At 39.6% G+C, this 12,729-nt stretch overlaps 2 protein-coding genes across 2 annotated transcripts in view; both read right to left on the bottom strand.

The window, feature by feature from the left end:
• RAD54B (RAD54 homolog B) overlaps positions 1 to 12,729 on the bottom strand; it is a 63,392-nt gene that overhangs the window by 34,022 nt on the left and 16,641 nt on the right. The gene's annotated exons all lie outside the window — the stretch shown is intronic.
• On the bottom strand, positions 5,427 to 11,553 carry FSBP (fibrinogen silencer binding protein). Its single transcript, XM_058805204.1, has 2 exons — positions 11,136 to 11,553; positions 5,427 to 6,897 (listed from the first exon to the last, which is right to left on the bottom strand). Exons 1-2 carry the CDS (start codon positions 11,504 to 11,506, stop codon positions 6,372 to 6,374), a joined length of 897 nt encoding a protein of 298 aa, XP_058661187.1. The 5' UTR covers positions 11,507 to 11,553; the 3' UTR covers positions 5,427 to 6,371.

Below are 12,729 nucleotides of genomic sequence, written 5' to 3'. Positions count from 1 at the left end.
TTCTGAAAGGAATATATTTTATCTAGCAGAAATAATTAGAACTAACAGCAAAGGCTAAATTCCCTAAATGAACTTAGTCCAGCCTTTTCTGCACACACACTATGCAGCACTCTGAATCACAGAGCTACATTCTGTATTTTCCAGGCTACTGCTGATCTTTTTGCAAAAGAGCTGGGGCCATTATCCATCCAGCTGGACAGCCCAACAGCTCTGAAATCTTTACTGCCCCAAAAGAAGGGCGCATGTGCTTGAGATCCTTGTTGTCATCTGCAACCCTCTGGACCTAAACAAATGGCTCCTTCACTGAGGCTGTCTGTCCCATTATTGGCAGAACTACAGACACATTTTCTTGCTTTCACTCAAGGTGTTCATAGCTAAGAACTCCCTGATCCATTCTCAAGAGTGCCATGTGCTCAGGCTAGACAGGCCTGACTCCTAAGAATCAGCTGTTATGGACAACATCCAAAGTGTAAAAAACTTGTTCTGAAAATGACCACCTTCTGCGTTTGTTAATGACTTACAACTTAAGACAAACTTGAGTGAGGTTTTATATGAATGCCCAAAGACCAGCTTGATGCCAAGTTTCAAGTACTTTTTCAAAAGCACAGGGAAACTGGAACACTACAAAGGAAAGATGAGAAAAATTCAATATATGCTAAGCAGAGTATTCTCCCTGCAATTTGCTTCACAGGAAAAAGATGAGTCATCAACAAACACATATATAGAACACACAGACTTTAGCCTGAGAGGAGGTAACAGCACAAAGTAGCTTGGCCAAACTGCCAGTTAATGCTACTAAGGTCATCTTGTCATGTACAACCTTCTGCCAAAGCCTCCTCACAGTGCAAAGCAGTGCACACATTACTTGGTGAAACCTGCAGAGCTTACAATTCAGTTTTGTCTGAGGGTGGCTTACAGTGCAGCCTGAAACAAATGCCATATTAGAATGGAGAACACAGCAATAGCAATATAACATACTGGTTTTAATCCTGTATCTCTGTTAGGTACCTCAAATAAAAGCTTTGACTTTACAAAATGGTGTTCTTTATAGCCTCAACAAGCGGCCTATGGAAAATGTATCTGCAAACTGCTGCTGAGTTGTGATGAATTACTTCTTTCACATGACATATGCAGTGATTAACAACAACTACAACTTGACACTACTGCAAGTTGTTATGTGATGCAATGCAGGACAAACAATATTGTAGCAACTAACCACAGGCAGTCCAACATCCCTTCTCCCCATCCCCAAGTGCTTCTGCTAAATGAAAGCTAAAAAATAGTAAAAAAAAATCAGTCATTTATAAGCTGGTTTACTTATTTCAAGCATGTAGAAAGTTCCAAGCTTTGAAAATGTACATATTTTGAGAAAGTATTAGCAATAGAGACAAGACTCTTTCACCAACACACAAAGCAAGCAAATGGCAACACAGAATACTGTAAACAAAATGACAGCCCTAACCACACTGGGCTCTGAAGTCAACCAGATCTGGAGGGGCAATGTCAGCCAGTGGAATTGTTTTTCCATTATATTTATGTCAAATTATGCTAGTTATTGTGCCTAACTATAAATGAAAATCAAGAGCCAAAAGGGAATGGACAGGAAACAATGACTCCTTTTCCAAAACTATATAATTGCATGTGTAAAACACAAAAAAATCAGCAGCATTTTCCAAGTCTGCAATTTTGTTAAAGAGCAAATAGAAATCATATTTTATGTGGAGTAACTGCTGATTAAGTATTCAATTAAAATTATATTATATTCTTCTTGTGTGAGTAATACAGAGTCAAACAAGGTGTTATACTGAAGAGATATTTGGATGCATCAACAAGTCATTCTGTGCAATCACTGGGATAAAACAGAGTGAAAATCCCATAGCATGGAAGAAAGGCAGGGGCAGTGGGGAATGCCAGTGCCTATAGATGGCTGAGCTCTCCTTGGGTTCTCTGACCCTCATCCACCTCCCCACACACACTAATCAAAAGCAAGGTTTTCAACTATCTATTTTACCACTGAAAAACTGTAGGTTTTACAAGGAAGAATCCATATTTTGTTAGCTAGCATTCAATGGAACTTCGGGAAACTGCATCTTTAGCTGGAGAAAAACTTTACCCAGACAAACTGGATGCCACTCAAGAGCAAGCATCACTACACACAGGTTGACACCAAGGCAAACACTTTTGGTTTCAGCAAGAGATAAAACACAGAAACAGAGGTCACAGAATGATTGAAATTTAGTCCTGTATTACACAGACAGCTAGCAGACATTATTTTAACTACTGTAAACAGCACTTTTTTTTTTTTTTTTTTACTTTAAGACACGGTCAGTAAGATTTCTCAAATTATTTAAGACCTGGATATTGAAAACAGAATAATGGCCTTCCTTGTTAGGTACACACACTGAGGAGCTATATTTAATGCATTTTAATGCTGAAAGTGTTCTTTTTAGAGGCCTCTTTTTATTTTCATAAGCAAAATGGAAAAGTAATCAACATCTTAGGAAAACAACACTTTATCATTTTCCTGAGTAACTGTTCTACTTTTTTAGTGAAGTTGAAATTGACATGGGAGCATCTTAAAGCACTTTTAAAAAAGACACAGGAAATTTTAAGACACCTTTGCCAGGCAGCCTGGGTAGCACAATTTCTTGTTTCTTCCTCCCACTCAGAAACAACTATCATCTAATTGCAAGGAAGTTAATGGCTTTGACTATTGGAAATCCAGTGAGCACAAGTTTGCCCAAAGAAGACAGTATGCAAGCTCAAGTTTTAATTGGGGGGGGAATCCTAAGTCAGAAAATGTGTAGAAGTATAAATGAAAGAAATAAATTTAAGCTAGTTAAGTAGAAAATATTAGAAAACAGGGGTATGACAATTGCAATTAGCTACAAGCAATCTCTTGCAGTCTTGGAGTGTTCTCTCTTACCATTTTTACCTGATAAGAATTCTCATCTTAGGCAAGCATTCCCCAGGAATCAAAAGCTTACAGGGGGAAGCAGGAACAAAAACAGCAAGATAATTAGGTAGCAGCAAGGAAATGATAGACTGATTGCTAACCAGTTACTTGTATAGATGAAATGACACAAGATGCTATCACAATCATCACAAAGTTATCATAGGTACAATTTTTATTCTAATCCTAAACATAAATCCATTAGATGTTGGGAATTAAGTTACTCCTACAGCCTGTTTGTTGCAGTTATATTAGTAGAAGGACATGAACATATGGTAGAAATTTGTCCTTGCCTAAAATTACTCTGCTTGTACTCTGTACATTATAAACATGCAGACAGGGAATGGCACTGCCAGATGTAGCAGAGGGAGTAAGAGGATAAGAATGAGGGTGAAGGAGGGAAGGGCTTCCTTCCACCCCTTTCACACATGCTAGCACAGTATCATTTGCTGGAACAGTAAAAATTCATAGCACTTCATGGTCCAGAAGGACCAGCCACAGCTGTGGTGCATGTACCCAACATTAGGAATACATGGAAAAAAAACCAGGAACAGGCACGGAGAAGTGAGAAGTCTGACTCAGAAAGACAACCTGATACTGCAAAGCAGATGTGGAGTGGGAAAGAGATGCAAATCCACCAGCACAGAGAGGTGTAAGATCTAGTCAGCACCACACTGAACTGAGAGGGCAATATAATGGCACTGAAGGAAGAAACATTTCTCTAGTGAAAGGAAATAATCATCTCACTAGTAAAGGAAGGAGCGAGCTCCATGGGCACTCAAGAGATGTCTCCCCCTTTCCCAAGCTCCCCAAAAGTCAAAAGAAACAAAACTGAGAACACGCAAATGAGAAACATGAGGACTCTGAACTAGAGGTGCTGCTTGCAGAAAAGAACAAAAGTCTTCCACTAACAAGTGACACAAAGTCAGAACAATGAAACATGGAAGAACACCAACTATAAGGGGACAGTGCATTTTATTTCTTCACTCATTTGCATCCTTCCCCTTCCAACATCAAGAACACAAGGGAGACTCTGCTCTGTGCAGGGTCCTATTTTTGCAACTACTTTGCCTGCCAGTTGAGAAAAGACTATAAGCTTTCCAAGACTGAAAACTCCTCTAGTTCTAGTCCTTGAAATAAAAATACCGTGCTAGTAGAAGCCCTGGAAGTCACCTCTTCATATAGCATCAAAAGAAAACACTCTAAAGTCTCCAGAACATTTTGATGGCCAGTGTTAAGAGTACCTAGAATTCAAAACCACTGCAAGACAATAAGCTGTATGGGAATTATTTTATGAACTCTTAAAAACTTGGTCATTTGCATAATATATAAGAAACTAGAAATTAATTCCTTGCCACTAGAAACCAGAATTCTGATTTTCAACTGAAAGGAAAAGATCAGACACTTCCATATTACAAGACAAGGGCAGATAATTTAGTACTGTTTCCCATTTCTGAGAAGCAGAACAAATAAAATCTATATTTATTTAGTAAAGCCAGCATTTTGATTCTTGTAAACTCAGAGAAGTGAGTATCTCCTTGAAGCATTTCCAGCTACACAAAAACAGATCAATGTCCTTGAACTAAGAAACACAGCAGAAAGCCAAGGACTGTACTGGAACAAAGGCCACTTATCCAAGCATCATCATTTTCAGTACACACAAAAATTCCCAGAACACTTACAGTACTCTCTTCTCAAGAAAACCACTGAAAAAGTTTTGAGGAACTCCAGATTGTCAACACCTGTTTTCACTGTTCTATAGTTTTCCTCAGTTTGTAAATAAAAGACTTGCTTCCCTTTACTTTTCCTACTTGAAACTTGTTAAATTTATCCTGGGCAGTGACAGTCAAGATTATTATGTCACAAAATTTAACTACAATTCTTTAAGCTCCATTAGCTCCTCAGCTATGCTTACATGCTTCCAGTCTTCAGTTTTTACTAAGTACCTACCCCTGTGGTGTCTGATTTACTCAGAAGACCAACAAGGTGTGAGGCTTGCCTCACTGAGAGTCTGCTGATGCAGACCACTGCCCCATGCTTGCATGCAGAGGTTTGGGGGAGTGGAGAAAGAAAGCAATTTGGGAAAACAGTGATGACAGGAGCAAGGAAGAAATAGTCTGCTTCCTATTGCTTTTTTTCATTCTGTTGTTGGGGGCCTCTGAGATAGGAGGCACCAGAGGAATTATATTTCCTTTGTTCTTTTTCCTTGGTACTGTCCTTCATTTCCTTTTCTTGCTATAAAGGTTAGAGGAAGGGGAAAGCATTGTTACAGGGAATAAGGAGCCAGAGGTCTAAGGCAGCTGTGGATACATTCACAAGAGGCAGGAGACTAAGAATTATGAAGAAATTAATCATCTGGGACTGATATTTTTCATGTATTTTTCTTCCAGTTATTAAAGTTGATCATAACTACAGAGGAAACAGCTGCTACCAGGACAGACAGAAGAATCAATTTTGTTTTCATTTGGGGCTTTTTATTTGAAACTAATCGAAAGATGGGAACAACAGGATCTATAAAAGGGACCCAGAATAACACAATCTGCTGTTGATTTTTGATTTCAAGTCACATGTTACTTACATACAGAAACTATTTTATTTCAGTAGCTTATAGTCATAGTGATATTGATCACAGGCACCTGCAACTGTCTTGGTTGCACATGCACTGCAGTAATTATGCATGCAAATGAGCAAAGTAGATATTTATATGCTTGATCACCAGTATAATTACTATAACTGAATACACAATCATGGTAACTGTACACACAAATTACACATGCATGCAGTTTTAAAAACCAAGTGTTGCATTCATTGTCTCTCTTTTGATAACATCCTATGGAAACACTTCTCCACATGGAAACAATTAAAAAGTATCAACTTTTAAAAATATGTACATTTATTCAAATGTCTACTGAACATTAAAAAAATATAACAATCCAGTAATTTTGTTTTCCAAGCTGTTATATCAGCAAAACGTCACTACTGTCATAAGATTTACCAACTTGAAAAGAATAAAACATTTAAACATGGCCTCTTATTTCTCCTTCTTATATGCATTTATTTACCTGCAACTTCATTAAGATATTAAAGGTGATTATTTGAAAAAACAATGTATATGACTAAAATTTTTAACAAGAACTGAATTAAATTTCCATTAGATCATCAAAACTCTAGAGATAAGTGGAAATGTTTTTAAAGTTTGGATTTTTATCAATCTAAACACTTAAACATGGATTTGACTATACTTTAGACCAGAAGAGTTGGTGCATTCAAACCCACACGAGGTATTTTTCTAAGGTACTTAAACAACATATGCTTTCATGTCTCAAGCCCATATTTTGATTCATCCATATTAACATAAGAAACAATTTTGCATTTATTATTAAGTATTTCAAAGAATATGACAGAAGTAATAAAATATTTAGATATTGTTGTATTCTGGCAGATCACGGCGTAGTCGTATTGCCTTCAGCTTCTCTACTTTGATTTTTGTTCGCAACAGTTCTTCTTCCAGTTGCTGCTTTCTTTTCAAACCATCCCTTTTTTCTTGGACATAAAGACCAATTTTTCTTTGGTTTTCTAATATTATTTGATGCTCCTCTTTCAGCATTTGCAACATCTGTGGGTCATAACCACACATTGGTCTAAAGCGTTCTCCAACCTCAAGCCTAAAAAACTCATCTCTTCTCGGTACAGGGGAAGGAGACATCATCACTCTCATATCGACTGAAGACACTGATGTTGAAGGAGACCTTTCCATAATATGCACCAGCTGGTGTTCCTCCTCTTGTTCTAAGTTCTCATTTTGCTGGGAGTCTATGATCAGAGAAGGAGGAGGTTTGACATCCTCTTCTGACTGCAAGTCCATCATGACTGTTGCAGGATGGTGATCCAACATTGCCTGTGGTGAACTGGTACCAGCAATTGTTTCTTTATCGATACTAGCACTAGAACACACAAAATCACATTTAAATAATCCATTAAAAACTATTTTAAAAGGCATAGCTGTAAGTAACCAAAGCTTCATTTGAATACTACTCTGCTATCTATGCCCAGGACTCTATTCCATTACCTGAACACCACTTGTGCCCGTCTTTGTACCACACAGACACAGCCCTGTCTTACTCAGATTTTATTGCTCTAAAGGCAGTACAGAAAATAGAGACCTCATCTGGTAGGCCCCTCTGACACTGAAGAAGTAAGAAGGGCTATTAATGACACATGAAACTATATTAAAAAAAAAAGCAGCACCAAGTCATGCAAGTAAGAGAGGAAAATGTTTATATAATGTAAAAGGTGATTTTAAAAGGACATTAATTTAGATGGAGTGAACTATGGCAGAAACATTCCCATCTTCCAAATTTATTTGTCTCCCCCTGTTTTAATGGGCTCTATTTCTGATTCATGCACCCAAGTATTTAGGGTTTTTTTCCAACATAAAATAATCACTAAATAAAATTACACAAAGAGCCTTGGGAAAAGAAACCAGAGCCTAAAGGACAACCCTTGCCAGTAGATTTGGGAACCAAGCTAATCCTTGCTCCTTCTCTTTGAATCGTCCATCTTAATATTTCTTCTGAAGGTTCAAGACACAGAAATGTTTCCATTAAGAACAGGCTATAGTCCTGTGCATTTCGTTTTTAAAGAACAACACCCACTTGACTCATCTGTCTTTGTGTAAATCCCTGAGTCAGCAGCATCTCAAATCATGATTTGGCATTGCCTTGGCTTTGATGATAATAATGGCTCAAGCTGTTCCTGACACTTGTCTACCATCAGTTGTGTTAGAAACCCTACACTTCTGCACATCACTCCTTTATTCAGGTAATGCTTTTTTAAGCCAGATCAGCTTCTTGATCTATTACTGTACAGATCTACAAAGAATACTTGCAGCATGACTGGGATGGCAGTATAGAGTTACATGGGAACACGAATATATTAACTTGGGATTGACAGCCAAGTCAGCGCACTCTCATGGCCAGGACTGTCTAAAACAGAGGCTGTAACTGGTGCTTGCAGACTAAAAACATTTCTGAACCCTTCAAAAACTGCTGCTAGCAGTCAAAGGCAGCAAGTGGATCCATGATGAATGTAATGCTCACAGATGCTCCCCAATCCTGGAGGACTTGAGTTGCCATCTTAAATCTGAGGGTGAGCCATGGCGTTTCTCTACAACTTAAAATGCCTTCAGAGCCCTACAAGCCATACACTGAGAAACTATCGGATTATTGAAACACCATCCTGGTTAGTAAGAGATGTAGGTTCAAATTCCCAGAAGCAAAGAAGAAATGTAATTTAGACATCCTGTTCTCACATAAATGCACTACCTCCTTAATGAAAAGGTAGCATGATCCTAACTTCTGGTTCTCCCATGGTCTTCAAAACTCTGGGTTTAAAAGAAATAAGCAATCATAGTTGCATTTTCTGAAGGACCCTGACCTAGCCTGCCATCCATTAACATGAAAATGCATTTTCTATAATAAAAGCATGAAAGTTTCTCAATGCTTATTTGCAAAAAGGCCCATGAGGGTCAGAGCAATATATTTTCCAAAAATAAAGCCTGTCAACCACACAAACTATTTAATCTTAAAATTCTTTAAAAAGTACTGTCCATCTGAAGCAGGTATTGAAAACTGACCTTTCATTAATCCCCTGAAAAAAAAACCAAGATAAGCTTCATTCTATTGACTGTTACCTGAGCTGCCTATAGAGAATCAATTATATCACCTTACTCCCTTCTACCTCATGCCACAAAGCTTCACTTTTTCCTACATGCTTCTTTCTCACATTGTTTTAGTTCTCTCAGCATAGGAAGCATTATCCTGCACACAAATTTTCACTTGTTTTCCCCTGTGCTGAGTGTAATTCTGAGTTTTCCCCCTTTTCACAACCACAGCTTCTAATAAAGCTTCTCTCCTTCTTATTTGCTGGCTCCTGGCCAGCTTCTAGCCTGAGAAAAGTGGAAACAACCAGCAGGAGAAGCAGGTCATTCTGACAAAAGGAAATGGAGAGAGAGCGGAAAGAGAAAGTAAGAGAGGTTAAATAGAAGAAAGAAAGGTGAGATTTTGTGTAGCATAGACTAAAGCCTCTAAACAGTGGAAAAATAGCTCTTAATAGTGTAATCCACAGAGAACTAGAAAAATTACCAGATCTTCAGGTAACTCTGATGAGGCTTGTTTTTTTTTCCCCTTAGTCAGCCTCTTAAGTGGAAAACAATTAGACAGCAAAGAGAGAAAGAAGGAATTGAGAAACAAAAGAGCTGCCTGTATGGTGGTTACTAATGTTGTTTCTGACAACTTGACTGAAAGAAAGACAAACAACAGTTACCACAATTGGGGCATGGTGTTTATAAGCCTGCAGGCACCCATGATTCACCAGGTTTCATTTAATCACAGCAAGCTAGAAATTCCTTAAAGGTGCGATTAAGAATTTGGGCTCCTTATAAGTCATATTTCCCTCCTCCAAAACCTAAGTCATATCCTGGTGAGTTAAAACCCAACACTGGGTTTATAAAATTAGAATAAAATGCAACTCAGAGAACTATCAAATAATTATGTACTTGGGCAGGGAAAAAAATAATCTTGTAAATTATGTTCTTTTCCTTCAGCCCACAGTGTAGTGGCTGTTCCTAGGAACAACCATTTTGGGTAAGCAGTAATCAAGTCAGTGTTCCAGGACCCATAAAAAACTGCAAAATTGTTTAAATTACAGGAGACAAACTATGGAGATCATTAGCTCAATCATTCACTAACAGCGTCAGTGCTTTTTATAAGCTGATCTACAAACTAAAGTTCTCACACTATGGTTTTTTCCCCCTCCTTACAAAAGTTGGTAGTCAAGACACTGCAACCTTTATTAGAGCAATTAAAAGCCTCATTTTGTTCCAGAGAATTCTTTGGAATGGTTCCTCCAGGGGCATTCATCAGGAGCAGCAGCACAGTCCAGTTGCTTTAGACTTCTTTACGCAAAGGACCCACAACAGAATATTTTTAGAGCATCTGGCATGTTGGGATTTAGACAATTGTTACCATTCAGCTCAACCAGTGGCACCATGAATCCAATTCAGCGAGTGTGCGCATGCCAGCTTTTCTTAGAGCGTTACGCTGCTGCACTCAGTATATCTGATTAAAATACGGAAAGTTCGCTTCCTATTAATCTGCTTGGGAAAATAAGAAAAATCAGAGCTTTCTCAAGGTTGCTGGGGAGTTATTTGACTTCCCTCCCCCACTCCCTAGCTCAGTTTTTGTATCTGGAGGAACCAAAATCCGACCCAGGCATTTTTTGATCCCTCAAGGACCAATACAGAACCAGCAGAGTGTTGCAAGTCAGATATGAGGGGCATTAGCCAGCTGTGGGAGAAAGCCTGCACAGTGCCTGCCTGTATTATGTCTGGCTCAAATCTAGACAGTGTGTCTCACTTTACTGAGCAGTAAAAAAAAGAAACATGGCAAAAAAAAAAGAGAAAACTTCTAGTGCTGTACCTCTCAGTTTCTCTCTGTATTTAAACTACCTCACATATGACACAGAACTGCTCGGAGTTTAGACTGCAATTAGCTTTGCTCCAGCTTCAGGGAACCATCGTCAGTACAAGAAAAGTATAATTTAAAAAAACATTTGCACTCACAAAGGCACTGCAGTGTGGAGAATCAATTTTTTTTTTCTTTAAAGGTTCGGGATTAGCTAAAACATAACATGCAAACACCAAAGTAAATGAGAGAAAAAAGGTGAATAAGATTTCTTGGCTCTGTGAACTAACTTTATTAAAAATGCTATATAAACTGCTAACAGTTTCATATGTTGCAAAATGACTGCAGTATTACCTTAAATGGAGGAGAATAGCCATCACTTTGCCAGTGTTTGAATAATCTGCCTATTAAAAGGTAGGGGAGGGGTAGAGGTTGGAGCTACTATTTCCCTTTGATTCTCTCTTAACCCTCACTTTCCAGAGTATGACAAAGACTCTGAAACAAGCTTTGAAAGAGCTGAAAAAAATGAATGCAATGCTAAGTCAACATAAAGCTTCTCATAAAACAACAGCAGTATTATTTTTGTCATTGTTTCCCAATTGGGAATTTTCTCTGATAAACACTTCCTTTAGGAGCCTGAGCACAAGCAAAAGCATTACAAAGTAGATAGGAGGCGCCATAATTTTCATTCAGTAACAAAATAAAAAGAATTGTCTCACCTTTGAACACCGCTCCTGTCTCTTAAACACACATTGGAAATCTGTGGAATCATTTCCACAACTTTCTTGGTTGGCTCGGAAATGCTGCTTTTACAATCTGAGTGAGTCTCCTTTTGCTGCAATAGCTCCTGTTTGGCATATTCTTTGAGCCTCTTGTACAGCGTGCGCAGGCCCTGTGCAGTACGAGGAGGACGATCTACTCCGATGGCATTGTAGTTATCAGCTATAATATCCCAGCATTTGTTTTTTTCCACTATTACAGAATGCTTATTGGTATGTTCCTCGAGAATTTTAACATACGGCTTCACGAGTTTTAGCAAATCGAGCTTTTCAGATAAGGTAAAATTAGAAGATCTGGCCTTCCCAACCATTGTTATCTTTGAATTAAGGAAGCCGTTCCTGGAGCCACCATGCAGTCCCTAGCTCTGCTCAGCTCTTTTTCACAAACAGAAAAAGATCAGGCTTAACTAGGCTAGTCTCATTTAGGCCCACGCCTACAAGGGAGGGTTTATTAAAATTCCTTCAGCTTAAGCTGACGCAGGTTCAGGAAATCTGCTTAAGCCAAGCCTGACCTACATAAGGCTTCAGACTGAAGAAGGCGAGAAGAAACAAGCAAAATACACTTTTGTATGAAGAGACCAGACATATGCAGGATTTAAAAACATAAAGGTTTAAAGATTAGCACATTACCCAGCTAAAAATTACCTAATTTAGCTGGAGTAACAAGCTCTGACACATCTCCCAGCTCCCTCTCACAATCTCAAACTGAAACCGTGCTGGAGATGATTTTACGTGTAACGACGTCCCCCCCCAAAAAGCAACAATTGCTTTGTGCGAGGCAGGGCGCGTTACGGGGAGCGGGAGGCGAGAGGCGGCGGCGCGTGTGGAGAGAGAGAGCCCCGGCAGAGCCCCCGGCGCCATTTGCATAGAGCTGGTCCTGCTGTCAGTCACTGCGGGGCGGCATCTCCCCCAGCCGGCTGGTTACGCTCGGGCTTCGCCGCAAAGCTCGGCTTCTCCCGCACTTGGCAGCCAGCGACAGCCACCGGCACGGGGGCTTCTTAAAGAGCCCGCTGCGCTCCCCGGCCGAGCTCCGGCGCCGGAGGAGCGGCGCGAACGCCTCGGTGCGAGCGGGCTCCGAGCGCCGCCGCGCCGGCCCTGAGGCGGCTCCCGGGCGAACCCCGGCTTCGGCCCGCGGCCGGGGCTGCAAGCCGGCCCCGCAAGAGCTGGGGCTGCCCGCGGCCGTGACAGATTACCGAGTGCGTTACAGCGTGTGGATACTGGGGTTTTCATAATATCCACCAGCAAACAACTGACTTTTATTATATTTATCCAGACGTTTTTTCAATATAAAAAAAAATCTGATTTTTATTAACAAGATGTGCCTCCATTCCTAATGTTTGCTCAACAACGTATCACCTTAAAGCAAGCCTTCACATAAAAACGTATGCAAGGCTTTAAATTTCTGTGGTCTAAACTAAAGCAACAAACTGGAAAAAGAGAAGATGTAGTAGATAGAAGGAAATGTGTTCTCAAGTACAAAAAGCAAAAACTAAGTTTGAAAAATGACGCACTCCACTGAAAGCGTCCGGAGGGT

The sequence above is a fragment of the Ammospiza caudacuta genome, chromosome 1 (assembly GCF_027887145.1).
Source record: "Ammospiza caudacuta isolate bAmmCau1 chromosome 1, bAmmCau1.pri, whole genome shotgun sequence".
In the NCBI taxonomy this organism is placed as follows: Eukaryota; Metazoa; Chordata; class Aves; order Passeriformes; family Passerellidae; genus Ammospiza; species Ammospiza caudacuta.
The sequence above is the reverse complement of the archived record's forward strand: the minus strand, read 5'-3'. Positions and strand labels throughout refer to the sequence as shown.